This window comes from Theobroma cacao, chromosome 7 (assembly GCF_053813885.1).
Source record: "Theobroma cacao isolate CCN51 chromosome 7, ASM5381388v1, whole genome shotgun sequence".
In the NCBI taxonomy this organism is placed as follows: Eukaryota; Viridiplantae; Streptophyta; class Magnoliopsida; order Malvales; family Malvaceae; genus Theobroma; species Theobroma cacao.
Window position 1 is genome coordinate 4,403,863 of NC_142645.1, and position 20,523 is coordinate 4,424,385.

Here is a 20,523-nt window from a genome sequence, read left to right on the forward strand (position 1 = left end):
GGTGTTTATAAAGTCAAAAATTTGTTAATTTGATATTGGAATAATGTAGGGAATTAGTTTGAATAATTAGGGTTTGAATTAAACCTAACTACTTATCCTTAATTTACGAACTTTTAGAATTAGCAATTAAATTATTCTATTTGACTTACAAAGCAATGGCATTCGCTAAGTGTATGAATAGATTTTTTTAAAAAAAATAAAAGTATTTCGTTACTCTAATTTAATAATATATAGACTGGATATCTAAAAAGCATATGAATAAAACGGTTACTATGACTAACTGTTGACTAACGAATCATTAGTCATATTGTCACTTGTCATTTCATACTATATGACACTGATATAGTACGTTAACATGTCATGATAGATGGTAATGTGGTATAGTGACATAACCATATAACATTTTTATCATTCATGACAACGTCACGTTAGTGTAACGTGAGCTTAAAATGATGAGCAATGGTTTGATTAATGATAATTAATCAATATTTAATTATAAAAACTTATTTAATATAAAATAAAAGTATATAAGTTTAATTGGACGTAATAAAAAATATTTTTTAAAATTTTTAAAAGTAATATGATTAATATATTGTATTAAAATCTATGTCCCAATAAAATATTTATCCATTTTAAGGCAAAAAATATTGGGTGTTTTTTTTTAGGGGGGGGGGGGGGGGTGTGGGGGATGGGGTTAGGTTCCAATGCTTGCATGACTAACAAGTAAGAAATAAAAAGACTTTAATTTCTTTTACAAACTTGATAGCATTAAAAAAGGGTAGATGGGTAATTACAACTAGTACCAAACCATCCTTAAAGAATTCAAAATCGAATATTTTAGACAAGGGCAAATAGGTAATTCTAATTTAACGTAATCCATACGAATCAAACGTGTTTTTCTTTTTTTTTTGTATTTGAAAAAATTTATAAGTGGAGGGAGATTAATCATAACGGTAACGTGGCCCCCGCTATTCTTGTCGTGAGATAAAGGCAAGGTAAAGAGAAATAAGTCAAACAACCAAACACAAAAAAAAAAAAAAAAAAATTTTTAATAAGTTTAGAAATAAAATGAAAAGAGAAAATGGAAAAAAGGCCACCCAATCCCGGCGACATTGGAACCTTATTGCTTGTTCCTTTCCCCCTAATTTTATGTGCTAAATGGGCCCTATTGCCAACGTTGGGACCCCACTTAATTTAACCCTTTGCAATTATTGTGTATATATATAGTTTAGATCAATATTATAGATTTTAGTTTTAATTCACCAATTACTGTTTAAACTTGGCTTTTCGTTGTTTGTTTGGTTTTTTTTCCCATTTTTCGGAATCGAAAAATTATTCTATTTTGTTTGTTTTTGTTCGACTTATTTAAATTAATGCGTTTGAAAAGGAAATTGTTGGTTCATTTGCAAAATAATTAAAAAAATTATTAAATTATTTAAAAAATTTTAAATAAACTCTCATTATTTTATTATGTTTAATCAAATTTTTATAATTTTATTTTAAAATAAATAGTACATTATAATCAAAGATTAATTGATTGATTGTTATTAATTAAAATATTATTTATTATTATTTATATTATATTATGCTGATATAAAAAGTGAAATATTTAATAACATGTCATTATTTATTATAATACTTCAGTAATTTTAAGTTAACATCACATGATTAGCTGTGATATTTAAACATGTATTTATTAAAAATAACAATAATTTATAAAATTACAATGACAAATTTATTAGTAAATAATTTGTATAACTAGAAATAAAAATTAAAAAAAGAGATAATTAATTTTCTTTTGTCTAAGTGGATAAGATTACTTGCTTATAGTTCACACTTTGTAATGCCCCTTTGCCATGACTAAAGCCTGCCTCGGAGTACGATAATTTGTCGACTTTTGTGACTTGAGTTTCTCTTTTCATTTTTCCAGTAGCTTTGCTGGTTCCCAATCACAGAACGTACCCAACAATCCAAACTGTTCCCAATAGTGGGATTCCCATTAATTCATTGTTTATAATTTCCTTATAATACATGTTTCTGTCAGTTCATGCATATTATCATCTTTTAGATTCAGTAATTTTTTTAATTAGTGTTATATAATAAAAAATAAAATTATTATTTTAATATTATCATTTCATCAAATTAATAAAAATATTAACGATTCGTTAAAAGTTATATCTATGTATCTAACGAAAATATTTTTTTTAACGAAATGTTCATTATAAAAATTAATAAACTCGTTCGAAATTTTGATTAAAACTTAAAAGGTCTAAATATTTTATTATTGCTAATAATTTCCTTAATACATATTTGTGTCACGAATCATGCATATTATTACCTTTTAGACTCAAAAATATTTTTTAAGTGGTGCTATAATTAAAATAATAATAATTTAAAAATATTAATATTTAAATTATAAAAAAAAATTCTTTTAATATAGTATTTAAATATTAACATATAAATTACTTTTTGAAAATTTACTTTGACTTAGAATCTTTGACCTCGCTCCCCGTAAAATTATAAAAAAATTAATAAATTCATTGGTATCCATTAATATCAATAACTATTTAAAACTCTAACAAAAGTAATATAATAAAGTAGAAAATTTTGACATTTCAGTAAATAAGTGATGTTATGTGATCCCACTTGTCATAATATAGCCGCCCCTAAATGTTGCACTTGTTCTTTCATCCAAGAAAAAAGAAAACTTACCTTCAATGATAGATTTAGGCTTTTCGCATTAAAGATGACTAAAGGATAATTATACAAATTTATAAATTTATATATATCAAATTTTCTATCTATAATAATAAAAAAAAAATTGAGCGGTGACGAACTTCACGCGCTGCTGCTTACTTTGAATTGGTCTATTTCAAGACAGTTATCTCTCATGAAATCTCACATTAGTTAACAATTGGATAAAGTCTAATACTATTTGTCACTAACTCATAAATTCAATTCAAAAATCACGTACGAAGGCTCTTATTTATGAGCTCATGACCTATATCATTTTTTACTGATATGAGATTCATGTCAGAATTTTTATATTATAAATTTTTCTTTAATTTAATATAAAATATATTAAGATCAAAATTTTTATCTTAATCTTCATGAAAAAAAAAATAAGGAGAGAGTAATTTTTTATTTGTTTAATGAATCAATTTCCAAGTTTAAGAAATATAGTTTGAAAAAATGCTTTGATAATTATCCTTCCAAGGAGTCTCTGGAATAGCAATTAGCAAACATCATTAATTAAAAAAGGCAAGAATTTTCATGAAGATGTCTCCTAAATGGAACCCATGACCATGCACTATAAAGTTTGTCTGGAATATTATAATTAGGGGTCTTACCAATATTCCCAGGGATAATATTTTTTTTTGCATTAAAAGTTAATATTTGCCTTTTTTAAGCAGCAATTCAATCATTATTTCATGTTCTGATATTAAAATTCCATTGGGAATTCTCAGAATCTCATGTCAACAGATATCATTTCTTGGCAATCATCTAAATACCTCTCATGGCCTAGTTAGAAGGGAGAACATAAAAAATCATACTCTACCTAAGTTTGGCATAAACAAATCGATTTCTCGTACACTAATTAAGCGATTAAACTAATCTTACCTCATTAGTTGACCCTCGTGTCAACATAACGAAACGTCGATTATTTCATATTAATTATAAAATAATCAAGTCGAGTTTGATCTTGATCGACGTATGTGAAGATTTCTTTAATATATCAACATAGACCATGTTATGTTCTTGGATCATAATTTACACCCATAATCAGAGAAAGTAATGCTTTGATGAATAGGGGCCCTAATTTCCTATGCATGTGCACTGTGGTTCAACCTTTTTAGATATCTTTAGTGGACCTACCTTTATTGGGTAGGATTTTCAATACTGGGAGTGGGATGTGAACAGTGTCTGCAATAGGGGCATGTTAATGTGGGAAGATAAAGTGAATTGGGTGCATCTTCTTTTGTGATTTTTTTTTTTTGAGTCATGTGGCTTTGGGCACCCTTTAATCATTGAGCATGATGGAGGGTTAAGACGAAACTTCTGACAATTTACAGTGGTTATGTCCCCAAAAGCAGTTGGAATGGTAGCTATCTTCAGTCTAACTGGTCTTAAAAGTATATATCTGCCATATGTTTTCTCAAGCTTTGCTTTGGCTTCTTCCTCCTCCCAATGCGATTCCCAGATGGAGTAGTTTCCAAGCTAAAGGATATCTGTTGATGACACTACATTTTTTCTTCTTTTTTATTGATTCTTGTAAAGTGGAGTAATCCAGGGAGTACCCCCTGAATAGTAAGTAAAGGAGTATTTCATTGTTTGTCCTCTATTCCTGTATGCCATGCTTCCCATGGCCATAATTTACAGGACATGTTAAGAACCAAATTAAGCTTTCATAAGCTCAGTGCCACGTTCCACCCTAACCTGTAAAAGCATAGTTGGTATCGATTTATTGAGCTTCACATTTTTTTGTCTTGCGAAAAGTTTTTTGCAAGTTGAAGAAAGTGTAAATACTTAAATATTCAGAATTCACGATTTTTTTTAAATCGTGACACTTAGAGTTTTTACTTAAAACAGTAAATTTTTAACGATAACTTTTTCCGATCACGAGACTTTAAATGATTTTCATTTTCACTAAGAAGTGAATTATTACTTGTAAAAAGAAGGTGATGGATACCAGTGAGAGAGTTGTCACAAACAGGAGGTTTGGTCAGAATTGATGGTGGCATCCGAGAATGATTAACGCCACCTAATGGGGATGATTGGGGGGCCATCTTCAAAACTATCTACCTGTTTTCTTGCCAAAAAGATAATCCAAAGTCAAGCTGGAGTTGTTGTGTTCATCATGTCTGATTGATAACATGGGAAGTAGCTGAAGTAATTGTTCTTTATGCACAGCAATAATTTTGTCTAACTAGACAGGATCTTCTGGTTTGGCCATTTACTAACATTGTTGCAACTGGGAAAAACACAAGGAGCACCATCCAAATCAGGGTTCCATGTGAGAGAGAATAATGTTTCCATTGCAGAAAACTGTTGGTTTTTGGGGAAAAAATAAATTAATGAACATGTTCCATCAAATTACTGGGCCTGGTTCTCAATGAAAGCACTTGATTCAGGCATTATTAAGCTTTGGGGGCTGATTTATTTGGGTAGCCCAAGGTTGAAAAAGAAAGAAGAATTAAACCAGATAATTGAGACAAGAAAGAAAGACATGTTTCCCTTTGTGCATGAAAGTAAAAGACAAGAATCCATCAAACTTTTAATGACATTAGGAACAAGGACTTATCAGTTGAATGTTTTTCCTTTTCTTCCTGCTTTTTTATTAGTTTTCTTACCTGACATATTATGATTTTATGGATTTTTTTTCTCAATTAACCTTTGTGTCTAATAATTTTTGTTTTTATGAGAGGTTAAATTGTTTTTTTTTTTTATGAAAGGGTTAAACTGTTAAAGTTTATCTCGTAAAATTATCAAAATATACTCAATTCATAGTTAACTTATTTGTACACGTTGAAAGATGTTTATTACTTTTAACTTCCTCGTGAATAGAAGTTATTCACAAAGTGCTAAATTACGAAAAGATATATTTACAAAGTGTTAATTGAGAATAAAATCGTAAAGTGTTATGTGAAAAAAAGTTAAAATTTGATTAAATATAAAGTCTATTTTTGACAAAATAATAATATAATAAAACATACGACAAAACAGATTACATCAAAATTCGTGATAAACAGATAACATATATTATTATATTATTCTTCATTACGTGTTCTATCATGTCATTTATCTGTAACGGATTGTATCAAGTAATTTGTCCTGCGACATGTTTCTCGACTTCAACCTATCAATATTTATTGAAACTTAAAAAAAAAAAAAAGGATAAGTAGAGTTTTATCTTTAAAAAAATTAAAAAGAAAAGGGAGAAGAAAAATAATTTCAGTAGCGATATTATTAAGGATGGGCCAGACGGCCCAATGGATTCAGCCACTCTTTGCATATGGGCTAAGTCTACACAATTTCTTTTAGGCCTAAAAGGAAGTAAAACCGGAACAGTAGGCCCATTTCAATTCGAAGGTCGGCGGGTCTCTTCCTGCTTCTCTCTAAGGAAAATCCCAATTCGTAGGGTTTAACCTTTCAATTTCTTGGTTTTGTTTTCAGATCTCTAGACCTAAGGACATGGCCAAAAACAGAAACAAGAAGAAGCGAAACGGCGGCGCCGCTTCAATGGACGTCAGCGAAGGCGCCGTTCCTGCTCTTCCTCAAGGTAACTTTCACCTTTCTCTCTTATTCCTTTTTTGCATATGCCTTTAACAAAAGTTGTAATTTATATGTAAATTTTGGTTTCTGTGCAGCAATGGACACTTCAGAGACTGGAGTTCGAAAGCCTGATTCTGGTGCTGCTAAAATGTAAGTTTTAGGGAATTTGGATTCTTAGTGGAACTTTCTGGATCTATTTGATTAAAAGTTTTAGGGAAACGATAGCATTTGGGAAGTGAATTGTTGTCAATCCTCGTATCAATTTACTCTTTTAGCATATTCGGATAGTATAATTTAAAGGTAAATGCTGCTGTGGAGCGCAAAGCCTGGAGTAAACAATAAGATTTTTCTAAGATAATTAGAAATTGATGCGTCTATATTCCATTGTTTGATGAGTTTTCCTAAAGAATTTTTTGATGATCTCTGCAGTGTGATTGGTGGTGAATGTTTTAGATTAGTATTGCCAAACTGGTTGATGATTTGAAGATTGAAGCATGGCCATTGGATTCTTAAGCTCCCATTTAGTTTGGAATATGTCTTATGTGCCTGCTTATGAAAAAATCAGGATGTATCAGTGATTGTTGGTATGTTGAGGGTGTAATGTAAATGCTCGACCTTATGATTTTTCCTTTCTGCAGTCAGTTAACTTGTATGATTTCCATTTTCTCATCTTGCAAGCTTGTTTTGCTATATCATTATTCTGGGAGTTCGAGGCATTGTTCTATTGTTTTGCATTTAGTCTTGTTGTTTCTTCTAGGTAACGGAACTTACCATAACATAGGTCGTCCATATAGATAAGTTCTGCTTGCATGGCCTAGTAATCAGATTTTGATCTGTGGAATCATTGCTTAACGGCGAGTGTGAACGGTTTTTTAACGGATATCTAAGAGTAGAATGTCACTTAGAGACGTTTATGAATGAAGCCCAAGGCCTAATGCTGCTTCACAACGTACTTGTTCGAGTAGCCCTCATCAAAATTCATCATTTGTTAATCTTCATTCTATTATGGTACTGTTTCCTGCTGGTATTGAAGCTGTCTTTTTTGAGCAAACTGTTAAATGTGTACTTATCTTGAAACAGAAAGACGAAGAAGGGAAGACCAATGAAGAGATCAAAAAATGATCGGAAGATGAAGGCTGTGGCAAAAGCTATCGCTACGAATGAGAAGTATGCTGAGAAAAACTCAAAGAATGAAAGCAAGAAATCAAGAACTCAATCAGCTAAATTGCTATATGACTGAGTATTTTAATTGAATTTTGTCGCGAAAGTAACTTATTAATCTGCTGTCCTTTTTAATCCAAGTCTCTGCTACTCAGATGTATTTTTGTTAATTAGCTGAGCTTAGATTCGTGTATAATTAGTTAAATTTTTGCAAATACCACTGGTTACAGTGCCATTTGGATTCAAAAGAGGAAAGGATTTTGAGGATTGGGGGTACCATAAATATACAATTTGATACAGAGTTTTGTCATACTCAATAGTTTGAATTCAAGCTTGGATTTGTTAGAATTGTACGAGAAGTTGAGTTGGAAATTCCTCTGAATTGTCTTGAAACAAAGCTTGAGCTTGTCTTTCTGACCAGAGTTGGATTTTAGAATCATTAAAATCCAACAACTTTTTTTTTTTTTGTAAAATTATGTATGGATTATTACTCTATATATGGGTGATGACACGATGATGACGTAACTTTTAAACACATGTTCTTTGATATGTCGGTGATGATTTAATTTTTAAATACATGTTCATGATGACGTAGCTTTTGAACACATATTCTTTCATATATCAATGATGTGATTTTTAAATATATATTGATGACACACAACGATAATATAGCTTTAAACATATGATCTGTGACGACATAATTTTTACACACATATTCATATCACACATGTATTTTTCGTATATCGATGATTATGTACTTCTTAAATACATGTTCATAGCACATGTATTTTTCATATATCAATGATTATGTAGTTCTTAAATACATGTTCATGATGGCATGACCATAACATAGCTTTTAAATACATGTTCATTTATGTATCAACAGTATTACGAGTGATGATGTAATTTTTATATACATGTTCGTGATGATGACATAACTTTTAAACACATGTTCTTTCATTCATGAAGTTTAAAAATTTTAATGCTTATAAGAAAAAATCAAAATCTTTGATTACTATCATAAATTTGAGTAACCAAACCAAGTTAAATCATTCATTGCTCCCTTGGATTTACGCATAAATCCGGTCAAATGGGGAGTGTGATTATGATGTGGCTGACAGGCCTCAAGCATCTTTGCATGAAAAACTGAAAGATTACACCTGTTTTAAAAGAGCAAGGGGGAATCTCTCTCTCTCTCCCAACTTCGTCTCTTAAAAAGCTTCAAATTCTCAAAGGTTACAATCCACTGCAACCTTGCCTACCTGAGCTGCATCATCATAACCAATAAGGAAAATGCTAAGGAAAATGCCAAGGTTACCAAAATAATTTATACCCAATTGCCTAAATAATTTATTTTTCCTTTCTATAATAGAAAAAGAAAGTTGAAATACCAAATTGGAAGTTGAATTATTTCCTTTCTTTTTACAATAAGGTGTGGATGTTGTTAAACTATATCATTAATCCTTCCTATATAAATTTCTTTGATTATCATATTTAAATATTTTTAGTGATTTTTGTCGTATCTATTAAATGGTTTATATATTTATAAATATATTGAGTTTTTTTAAATGTAGATATTGTCATATTCGTCATAATTTTAACGGTATTTTAACGAATTTAACTATAATTTTAACGGTTTTGAGAATCAATCGAGGTAACTTTATACTCATTAAAATTAATTCAATTAGTAATTACAAACTCTTCTGTCTCATATTATTACTATAAAAAACCAAAATCTTGAAAAATTCTCGACCGTTGGATCAAATCAGACGGTCCCAAAACCCTCAAAGGCTTCTAGAAAAGGATAGGAAGAGGTACACAATAGCTAATGCGGAGCGTATCAATCTCGGTGTCAGTGTGGCTGAAAGAACCTGACAAAAGTTTCCAATCCTAAAAGAAACTGTCCTTTTCTGTGTACTTTTATTTCCTCACTCTTTGCAGTGTCATATCATTTCAAAGCCAAAGACAACAAAGAAACCGAAGCTTTTTTGGTCTGTGGGGTTGTTATCGAGAGAGAGAGAGAGAGAGAGAATGGCTTCTTCGTCTTCAGCACTTACCGAGCTTTGCTTTCACTGCAAAGCTCCCTCTGTTAACTTCTTCATTGGTTGGAAGCTTCGTAATGGCGGTTTCGCCATGCTTTGCTGTAGCTGTGGGTAAGCTTTTTTACGCTTTCTTTGTTCCTGTTTTCGTTTCGTTTCTTCCAATGCATGTTGTTTTTTCTTCTTTTTTTCCCTTTTTTTTAATCTTCTCTGAATGTGCATGTTGTTTTCTTTGTTGGGTTAGATCAAGTTGGGTTCTTTTGATCATTATTTTCATTTTTTAATAGATTAATTCGATTTCATGGCTTATGTTATTGCAGATTTCCAACCAACCTCCCGAGTTATAGTTTGGGTTTTTTTTTTTAAGTATAAGATACGGAATTTGAATACTTTTTAACTATAGAGTAAGATAGATGATTAGTACTATTTAAATTTGATTTTTTGCTTTTCATTTTGTCATGTTTGTCCCTAAGAGTAAAAGTTTAGGAGTTAGGATACTGTCACTGTGTGAGACAGTTAAAATTGTTGTGTTAGTAGATAAGGGGGCAATCTGCAAAAGATAAAATTGTGGCATTTTTTACTTGATTAGAAGAAAAATGAAGCTGAATTCTTTTTTTGGGACGATAGAAGTTACAAAATTTTCATGTTGATTTGTTGGCTTTAATTCGATGTTTATGTTTATGTTAATCTTGTTTTTGGATTTGTTGGAGTTCTTGATATTGGCTGGGTTAACTACTGGTTTATCTGAAGAAAATAAATTAGGATTTGTGGCATAATGGTATAAATTATTGTCTGCAATGGATTTCTTGGAGCTGAAGTATGGTTTTCAAGGAATTGATGCATAGTACTTCTCCCCCCGAATGAAGCCGTTTTAGATTGCTCTAAATTTTGGGAAGTTAACAATTTTGTCAATCGAGTCCTTTTTTGTTATTGATTGTTGGGGCCAATTTTAATCCCTCAGATACGCTATCCTTTCTCCTGATATGTTCTCCTGTTCTTTTTGTTAATCTAAATTCTAGTCATAAGAGGAATTTCTTGCTATGTTTTAGTTCTCTGTATGGAATCAGCAAATGTAATTCTGGTGTTCTGGGGCTTTTTAATATCAACTTCACTGTTCTTTGCAATGATTGTTACCCTCCATCTGTCCATTCTGCCTTTTTTTTCCCTTTCTTTTTCGCGTTCACATTTGAAGTGCAAGCTGAAGAAGAATGGGCAAGAAATTCTGGTGATTGCTGCTGTACTTGGTCTTCACATTCTTCCTTTTGCTTCTTGTCAAACTGGCAACATAGAAGAGTTGGAGTTTCACTTACCAAAGACAGGAACAGGAGATTTTAGAATGAGTTGTAAATAGGGTATCGCAAAAGACTTGGAGTAAGCTCTGATTTTATTGCCATTGTTTCTGTTATCTTCGTGCTTAGTAACCCATCCATCCAATTCCTTTGTTGCGATAAGTTATATTCGCTGACAAATTTCATTGGTGCGCTTCTCTTTCCTTATGATGGAGTAATTTCTCACTATTTCATTTGCATATTTATTTATTTGTGAAATTTGTAAACAGAACAGTTGGTTTGTGACAAGCATTTCAAGAAGGCAGGAAATGATGGTTAGCTTTCCTCTTGAGATGTGTCTTGTCAGTGCCTTGATAATTTAAACAAGGAATGGAAACAAAAACCAAGTTTTGTAAGATGATTATGAATGGTAAACATCAATTCACAGGAAAATTAAATCGTAATTGTTAGTAAAGATAAGGCAAAATTGGTTCTTATAAATTGAATTGCTAATTGAATGTTTTTGTTTTTTGGGCGCTTTCCTTTTCAAACAAACAGATAGCAGTTTGCCGTATAACAATCAGGAAAGTGTTTGATGGTAATAGTACTATTTCATAATAATTATGATTTACAGAGATGCATTCTTTTATGGTGTTAACACTGTAGAATCTATTTTTGATTTAAAATGGCTTTTCAAATTTTGGCATTGGGTTAGTGTTTATAGAAATGATAATACAATATAGGATGTCATGAAAACAGGAAATAGTTCATTTATGTTTAGTTTAATCTTAGAGGCTAATTGGTAACGGTCACAACATGAGAAAGTAAATACTTTGAGATGTCATTATGGTTTGTTTGTCGTATTTAAAGAGGAAGGTAGACTCTAGAGAACCTTTTTGTTAGTTCAAATGAAAGAGATCAGTCGTTAAATCCAAATTTATGTTAGGTTAGTTCTTTCTATTTTTGGGCATTCAACAGCTATTGCATTTCTCTATAAAGTTATATCTACTTGAAGTCATTATGGTGGCATCATTGTTGATGAGAATGGTGGCCCGAGCGGAATCTAAAGAAGTTAGCGTTATGAGAATTGATCCGATCGGAGAGAATGTGCTTTTTATGAGTATAATTTTAGCACTCTGTGATTTAAAGTGAGTGAGTCAGATGCTTATTTGCATAATTAGAGATGGGAGCTTTTTGTTGCATCTCTATTCTCTTCCTTGTAATAAGTCATATATCCATCATAAAGAATCAAAAGTTTGGTTTGATTGGAGAAATGGAATTGGTTGTTGATGGAAGAGTAAGAACAACTTCATAGTGTTGGGCCTTTGATGTTCAACTTTTCCTTCTTAAGTCAATATTATTATGCTTTAGCTTAGAGGAAAAAAGTGTGGGAGAGACGGATATTGTATGATTCATAAGTTTCAAGAAGGAAATATGATCTATAGATTTAATTTCTGTGTTCGATGTCTTTAGACAGCTATCGCTTGAGTACAGATGTTAGCAATCTGAATGCAAAATTGCTTTTGGCACCGTGTTACATATGCAATTTAGCAATAAGATGGACTAAAACATTTATAGAAATTGTCTCAGAAGTGTGGTCTGTTCGCTATAAATGATGAGCTGTACATCATAAGTTGGTTAAATTTTAGCTTACTAGAAAAAGCCAGCAAAAGTCGTTTTCAGCGTGCTTTCTGACATCTTTTGGTGAGTTGTCAAACTTCAATTCTGGTTACAGTTATAGCTAGTGGAGAGATGCAATTGCTTTGGCTTCAAATGACGAAACGACATCGTTTTTGTTCTGCTTTTAGTAGCACTGCATACACTTTCTTGCTTTGGAAGTTATGGCAGTAAGTTGATCTGTTTCCCTTACTTTTTCAAAAACGACTCTTCTTCAAAAACGACTCTTCCTTTCTTATTATACTTTCCCTTTCTCTCTCTCTCTATTGGAGAGTGTAAGTGTGTGCACATGCACCGACATTTAATACTGAAAACTAACTACACATCATTTATGAAAATAACAAACATATCAATGTTAACTAAAATTTTTTAGGCTGAAACATAGTGCATTTTTTTCATTTGCAGTTGCTTATCTATTTTTCGGCACAAATTGTTGATGTTTACTTAGGTTTTTGTGGACACCTTTTACTTCAGTGCTGCTTGTCATTTTTGAATGGCAGTTTGTTTCTCGAAGTATATTGATTTACTAGTACGTGTTCATGTTTTGGATTATGAAAACATATGCGTAGACTATGTTATTGACATCATGAATTTTATGTTCAATTTTGGTACATGCATCCATGTGGTCCGTAGAAGTTTGCATGTAGTACCTAGGTTTCAGTTGATAATAGTACTTGGTATTCAGTATTAAATCTTCTTATTTTAGCATCATTTGTGTACCTCAGAAGGTAATATCACGAAGCTTGAAAAAGTTTGAAGTTTATTTACCCTCCATAACACATCATAAACAACTGACTTGGTCCTTTTGCAAATTCAGTTCTGCTTATTTGAAGGGAACATTCTGTGATACTTTTCACCCTGAAGCCAGTGGTTGGAGAGATTGTGCTTCATGTAGGAAGGTAAGATGCAAACTCTTGTTTATCTTGCATTTTCTTTTCCCTGTTATGCAGGTCGTTCTAGATGATATATCTCCAGGTTATTTATCCTTTGAATTTAGTCTACAAATTGCATGTACTATGCTCAATTTTTCTCCCATTTGCTGCAGCGGATTCATTGTGGATGCATTATGGCATCCAGTACATATACGATACTGGACTTTGGTGGTGTGAAATGTGCAGAGTGTGCCGTAAATGAAGCTTTGGTAGGAGTCAACTATCAAACCTGCATTTTTTTTTTTGTTGTTGTAACTTAGATAGTCCTCCAGACATTCCTGTGAAAATTACTATATATGTTGTTTAGCCATTTTATATGTATTTTCTTATTGATAAATATATAATACGCATATAATGGAGCAGCATGGGATGCATAATCGCAAACTTAATCGAGTAGTGCTAACTCTATTGTCCATAAAAACCAAATATATTAGTCTATAATGCCATCATCCTTTGAATATGATTGATGAATGACCTATGGATTCAAACTTTAAATGAGTATATATTGGGCATGTTTCTGCAAGTTCTGAGTTCTGCTTATTCCTCCTTAATCTAAAAAATTTTAAATTAACATTTTCTATTTCAGGCACCACACAGATGCACACCAAGCTTCTGGAGCCCTCAGGCTATTCAGCATGCAATGGACTCTGCTAAAAGGCTATCTATTGACCCTGAGAAAGCAATAACAGGTGACTGTCTGTACACCTTAGCTTTGGAATGAACTGAAATTGAAAAAAAAAAAAAACATTTTGTTGATCTCTAGGTTTTTAAGTGCTCTTGTTTGTTCAAGATGTGGGTGGACTGGTCTGCATGCAAATATGAAGTCTGATATGCTGATTGTTTATAATTTCTCATAGGAGAGGAAAGGATTTTTAACGCTCAACCATTTTGCATAGCGAACTGAACTACAAAATAAAAGAGAAGGGCAGAGAAGAAATAAGGACATCGATAGCATAAAGGAAAAAAAGTTTTACCATTGGTTTTCATTTTGGTGTGGGGGTGGGGGTAACTTTTTTCTTAAGGAGCAGTGTCAAATGAAGTTGTAAAATTTCTGGGTCTTAGATCTGCTCAAGTTTGTTTGTTTGGTTTTTTTCCTCTTTGTTTATGCAATTTAAGTCATAATTTAGGCTAAAATGATGTGCTTTATCAGTCCTAAAGTTAAAGTTCATCTGATTGTGGGAAGTGTTTCTGGATAGGAAGAGTATTTAGATATTCTTGTCATCCGCAAACACACAAGGAATGCGTATAAAGTTGCATAAGTTGTTTTATCTTAATCCTCTCCTTCAACAATCACAGCAATAAGTTGTCATTTATCTTGTTTTTCCAGTAGGTATGAAAAGTGACTCCTGCGTTCATGTTGCTGGAATTAAAGCAGGAATTAATCCAATTGCATCACCTGATTCTGTAGTATGCAATGTCTCACCTAATAAGATAGCCACTGCAACTATTCCTGGAGCAGCATTTCAAGCGCAATTTCCTTTATCAGAAACTGGAGAAGAGTCCTCTGTGAATTCACCTCATGGAACCAATAATTCTTGTCAAAAGAAGGTAGGAAAACGTCGAAAGAATGTCTATAGAAAAACTAGGGTACAATCTAGATACTCACCGCAGACCAGCTTGGAGGAGCTAAAGGAAATCTGCAGAGTGTATCCTTTGAAGAATTATCTGGTTGTCTTATCATATGATATTCGAAATAGTATACATTTATTTAGTATGTTACTTTTATATTTTAGCTTGATATAGCTGGATATAACTTAATGCAATTTCCTGGTTAATATTGAACTTGACATCTTAGATTAGAAATTGTGAGTCCTTAATTATGTTTCAGGTCAAAATCAAGTCTTGTTCCTTTGTTTTCGAAAACATTGACTGCTAGTGATGCTGAAGCCAGGAATGGGCGCCTTGTGTTACCAAAAAGATGTGCGGAGGTGAGTGTTTGCAGATTTGAAATTTTTTGAAGTTCTTAAGTTGGCATGCATTGAAAGGTTACTGAAGGTTCTTGATCGAGATTGTTCTACAGTTGGGGTGAGTCTCAAAGAGGCGTGAGAGGTGTTTGGACTTCTTACTGTCCAGTAAGAAGATAATGAACCTGATTGTGATTGAAAATTTTTTTACTGCAGCATTTGCATTTACTGCAATTTAATATTCTATTGATTTTTATTGTTTTCTGTGCATATCTTACACTTAACTATTGAGTCATATTATCTGCAATATATACTGGCCTTTATACGGTAAAACATTCAACTTTCCAAATCAATCTCCGCACTGGAGGCTGTTAGCCCTGTGGTAACATCTTATCTATTGTTATATACCTTGTGGGGAGATTTTCTTCTGCCTCTTTTTTCTGTTTATCATCCAGCTACAGCATAACATGTCCATCAAATGATGATGGATTTTTATAGAGCACTTCTTGCTTTTAAAGGGGGGAGGAGAATGGGCAGTGAAAATTTCCTCATTAGTTTCCTTCCATGTGAAGATTTGAGATCTATTCTAGCTACAGCATATTCATTCTGTACTTTAAATTTTTTCCTGGTAAAAAATAGAAATGTTTCTTGTATTAAAAGAGACAATATCACAGGCTTATTTCCCCGATATTTCGGCACAACAAGGAATCTTTGTTGTAGTGCAAGACATAAAAGGAGATGACTGGGAATTCTACTACCGTTACTGGTTAAATACTAATGGAAAGATGTATGTGCTTGAGGGGCTTAAAGATTACATAATCTCGGAGCAGTGGCAACCAGGTGATACAGGTAATTGCTGACATAACATAAGTATTTAATGATGCATAACCTATACTTCATTTTCCCCTTTTGGTAAGTTAAGTTGTTTATTTATTTATTAAAGGAGCTGGCAATTGAACCATATATTTGTAGTTCTTATTCTCTATTCTATCTTACTATTTGGTCGCAATCAATTAGTAAATTTGAGTTTAGTTGTGCTTGCTAAATGATTGACTTTTCAGATTCTTCAACGTCATCAGATTTGTGTAGGAAAATTATGTCCTAAATTTACTGATGACAGTTCAGGTTCTTCATGAACTTCAAACATACTCCATCAAGCTATAATTTATTATGTCTAACCAAAGAAACATTTTGAAACGTATTAAGATTTATTTTGTTTCACTTGTGAATTACCATTTTATTTTGCACTGGCAGACAAGTTATAACTTAGTACTGACTGAGATGATGAATTTTCAGTTACAGTTTATAAAAGAGAAGAAGATGGAAAATTGTTTATGGGGCTAAAAAAGGTTCAGGCTGGAAAATCAGATTAGAGGTATGGCATGCTACTTAACTCATCTTTTTAGTGTCTGTGAAATTATGATGCCAGGTAAGTGCAATATTTGCTGGTGTCCATTTATTCTCAATTAAGTGCTGCATGAAAAATCTGCTTGAAGTCTCTAATATGTAGATGGTTGATGCATTGCATTAAAAGATCGGCTATACGCTAGGGCAAAGCTGCAAATAACAATGACTATGATGGTGATAGTGATGATACTAATGGCAATATAGGAATAGTAACAACAATTATAACCGTAACTCCTGTTTCCATATTGGATAGCATAAATCATTTCTTAAATGTTTTGGCAGCTTCAATCAGAAGGAATCCATCAAGGATATCTTTAGCATTGGCTTTACTGTAGGCCCTTAATGATGACATTAATACTCCAAAAATAATGCCAATTCCTGAAATGCAGTTAGACATGACAGAGAGTCCTTCTATGGTTTTGACTTGTGACATGTGAGTGGCCAGTGACTGGAAGTACCTGTCATGTTGGCTATGAAGTTGTACATATACTAGGGAGCAAGGAAGCCAGACATAGTCCAAATAGCAATATATGGAGCTTGCATTTACTACGACAGATAATAGTTCCCCTGTCACCATGCAATAATGGTTGCCTACTGCCTTTTATTTATTGTCCCCCTTTTTTCGACAAATTATCTATCATGAATATGCTCTTCAAGTTCATCCTAACATCAACCTTTAAAGTGCTTATTCTAATTACCTCGAAAATATTGAACCCTGGGTAATCTTTTTTGTCCCAATCTTTTGAGTATAATTTGTTGTGTATAATGTCGTGCTGATAAAGCTCTTTCATCATAGTACGTAGAACCATTTCTAACATGGGCAGGGAACAGTAGTCTCTCAGCAGATGGTCGATGAAGATTATAATCTTGATATATGATGTGTTTATGGATTTTATGTTTGTCCTTAAAAAATTGTTTCACCATCCTAAGATCTCACGCTTTCTTTTCCAGAGCTCAGCTTGATGTTTGAAAACGACTTTACCCTTCAAAGACCAGTGTGAATCTTGTGGTTTTCGTGGAAGGTGTTGAAGTTCTTTTTGCACATGTTGTCATCAGGCAGCGAACTAGTATGTTGATAAGTCAAGGAAGTCTGTTCCTTTGTGGCTGGAATACTTCTAATTATCTTTATTCTGTTATGAGTCAAACCCTCAAAATGACTATTAATGCAAGAAACTTGCTATGCTAAATTTTCAGTATCCTAGGATTGTTTCGAAATAATTTAAAGGTTGACGTTTGTTAGTAGAACCTACAAGAATATGTGGTTTTCTCATCTTATATGTTTGTGAAAAGAAACAACAGTATATCTTATAATCCCTAGTTTTGAAAACTTTAAGATAAAAGAAAACAAAGTCAGTACTGAGCTTGCAAATAGCCTAATCCTACAACATGTTCAAACAATATGTTTTTGGAAGAAGAAGCTCACTGTTTGGAAAGGAAATGATAGCTTATGTTGTACCTTGGTCCAGCATAAACTTTAATCTTAAGCATAAAATTCATCAGAAGTACCAGTAAAAAGGTAAAACTACAACATTTGGATTGCAAACACTTTCACTATATAATTTTAGTCTGTAGGCAGTTAAATGCAAAGAAAGCAAGATCAATGTAGACTAGTAAAGGGCCACAAGAATCACTGATAAAGTATGACAAATATGAGACTTCACTAAGTTGATTGTGACTTAAGATTTTTAGACAAGGCCTCGTAGCCTAGAATGGCTTAATTTGTAGTTTTACAGTAAGGATGCCATTGAAGATTTTTAAATGATAGGGGACAATCATATAGAAATTTTTATACAAAAATTTTCTGTAAAAAAGCAACATGAATTGTTTTGTCTTATGGGAAGAGAAAGAAGTGAAGGTTTTTGCAAGTCTTATCAATACATAAGGAATTCTTGTGTTCATATTTTAAGCTGAAACAAGTTGGAAATCACATCAATGTTTCGTGAGTAATTGGACAATTAATAGAACATAACAAAGAATTCTTGATTGCCGGAATTGTTCCACTGGTTTCCTTTGTGTCCTGACTCTGAATTTCCTTTCAACCTTCCTTCTAGGTTTAGTTTCCTTCAAATGCATTATAGAAAGGTGAAGATTTTGTCAACATATATTAGGAACAACAATAAATGATCTTATAAAAGAAGAAATGCAAGTCATGTTCAATGTGTGTCTACTTCCTGCCACAAATATGCAAATTCCTGACAAGGAAGTTGCAAGTGATTGGTGTGAATGATGAGAAGACAAAAGGCTTTAATTTTATCATCATGATGATGGAAATCTTCATTGTTGGCAATCACAGGAGATTGGGATGGCCGCCAGTCACTTGCCTCTTCAAACAGATTTGTTACTTGTGAATGATCTTAATACAAGATGTCTTCCTTCAAATTCATTAGCTGGACATTCTGTGGTTGTGTTGGTTTTATTATGTTTGTAATGTAAATTTAGTAATGCCAACAAGGTTTATCATTATCCTTAAATGTCACAACTCAGTGATCTATTCTGCAATTAATATGGTAAGCTATATTTAGTAATGAACTTCACACTGCATTAATGAATATATATCTTGTTAGAAAACATTACCGACTGTCAATCTGTCTGGCCAGTTTATATATCTCTGATATTATAAATGAAAATTTGGCAAGACAGATTAATTTTCCATTTTTATTCTATTAATGGGATCTTTTCTATACTAATCAGTTATTTAGCAGCAGGAGCTTTTTGCTATGCATATGCTTTTGCATGTATAAACACACTATTTGTTGTATGGAAACTATTCAGAAAACTATGATGTTCTATTTGCTACCACTTCTCATCTGCCTGTCACCCTATAGTGGGAACTGTATAATTAGGAAAAAGCACAAAGCCATACAGAACAAAACAGAGTTTACATTTGTATAAGTATAAATACATATAGCTTTGTCAGGAACAGACCAATGTGGCATTTGTTCATTTAATGTGGATTCTTTGTATGGCAGTTACATTGGTGTCAGAGTAGGTTCAAGGACATCTGAATAATGCCTGATCTCTTCTTAATATGGACAAATGAGGATTATGCTTGGCATGTCAACATGCATACGTGGCTCCACTTTGAGATGAGAAGTAAGCCGCCCAGCTGGTTAACAGTTGTCAGGTTAGATTACTTGTCTGATTCCTTACTGCACTGCATTTCATATATGGCCTGAAAACTGAGTTGTTTCTTTTGTATGTTTCTTTTCATTTTTCTTGAAGATGACATAGCAAAATAAATATATGCTGCAGTTTATACAAATGCCTCATCTCTGGCTGACGTCTCTTATTCTACCAATGTTCTCACAAATATGGTTTAAGGAACCATAGTCTTTGAAGTGATACTTAATATCAGTTCCTTTTATTCTGTTTGTAGTAATTGAGGATGATCTATATTGTGAAGTGTTGAAATATTGGTTTCAGAAGATGAAGGCCGATTTTAGGATAGTGGCCTGATATGTTATTTTTGCTCAATTTCTGGTATGTTAGGGGGAAAACCACTTGTGCAAAGTTGACTACTTCAGTGACCAGGTCATGCAATAGCTTGCCTCCTGACTGGGAAAATCCTGACATTCAGGTCAGATGCACAATTTTTTTCTTCTTCTTACTATTGTTCTACTCAAATAAAGAATATAACTTGAGCATCATTGCATTTAGTCAGATTGCTAGTCTCTTTCGATTCATAGAGTTGAACCACACAGTCTAACAGCAATCAAGTGAATGCTGCGGGCTCCATGCACTTGTCTTAACAAGAAGAAGCATGAGGTAGTGAGTAATGTATCAGGATAAATCACTGTGCAATCAGAACGAATCCTTAGTCAGAATTGGACTCCTACTCGAGAGTTGGGTTCACGGAAACAGG

At 32.6% G+C, this 20,523-nt stretch overlaps 2 protein-coding genes across 2 annotated transcripts; both read left to right on the plus strand.

The window, feature by feature from the left end:
• The first annotated feature begins 6,087 nt into the window (after window positions 1-6,087).
• LOC18593819 (uncharacterized) lies at window positions 6,088-7,782 on the plus strand. Its single transcript, XM_007021201.3, has 3 exons — window positions 6,088-6,280; window positions 6,369-6,423; window positions 7,354-7,782. The coding sequence occupies exons 1-3, from the start codon at window positions 6,193-6,195 to the stop codon at window positions 7,511-7,513; spliced, it is 303 nt and encodes a 100-aa protein (XP_007021263.2). The 5' UTR covers window positions 6,088-6,192; the 3' UTR covers window positions 7,514-7,782.
• Window positions 7,783-9,413: 1,631 nt separating this feature from the next.
• Window positions 9,414-17,860, plus strand: LOC18593820 (B3 domain-containing transcription repressor VAL2-like). Its single transcript, XM_088808555.1, has 9 exons — window positions 9,414-9,587; window positions 13,236-13,317; window positions 13,464-13,559; window positions 13,937-14,039; window positions 14,678-14,996; window positions 15,179-15,278; window positions 15,929-16,103; window positions 16,551-16,629; window positions 17,613-17,860. Exons 1-8 carry the CDS (start codon window positions 9,466-9,468, stop codon window positions 16,625-16,627), a joined length of 1,074 nt encoding a protein of 357 aa, XP_088664681.1. The 5' UTR covers window positions 9,414-9,465; the 3' UTR covers window positions 16,628-16,629; window positions 17,613-17,860.
• Window positions 17,861-20,523: the final 2,663 nt, after the last annotated feature.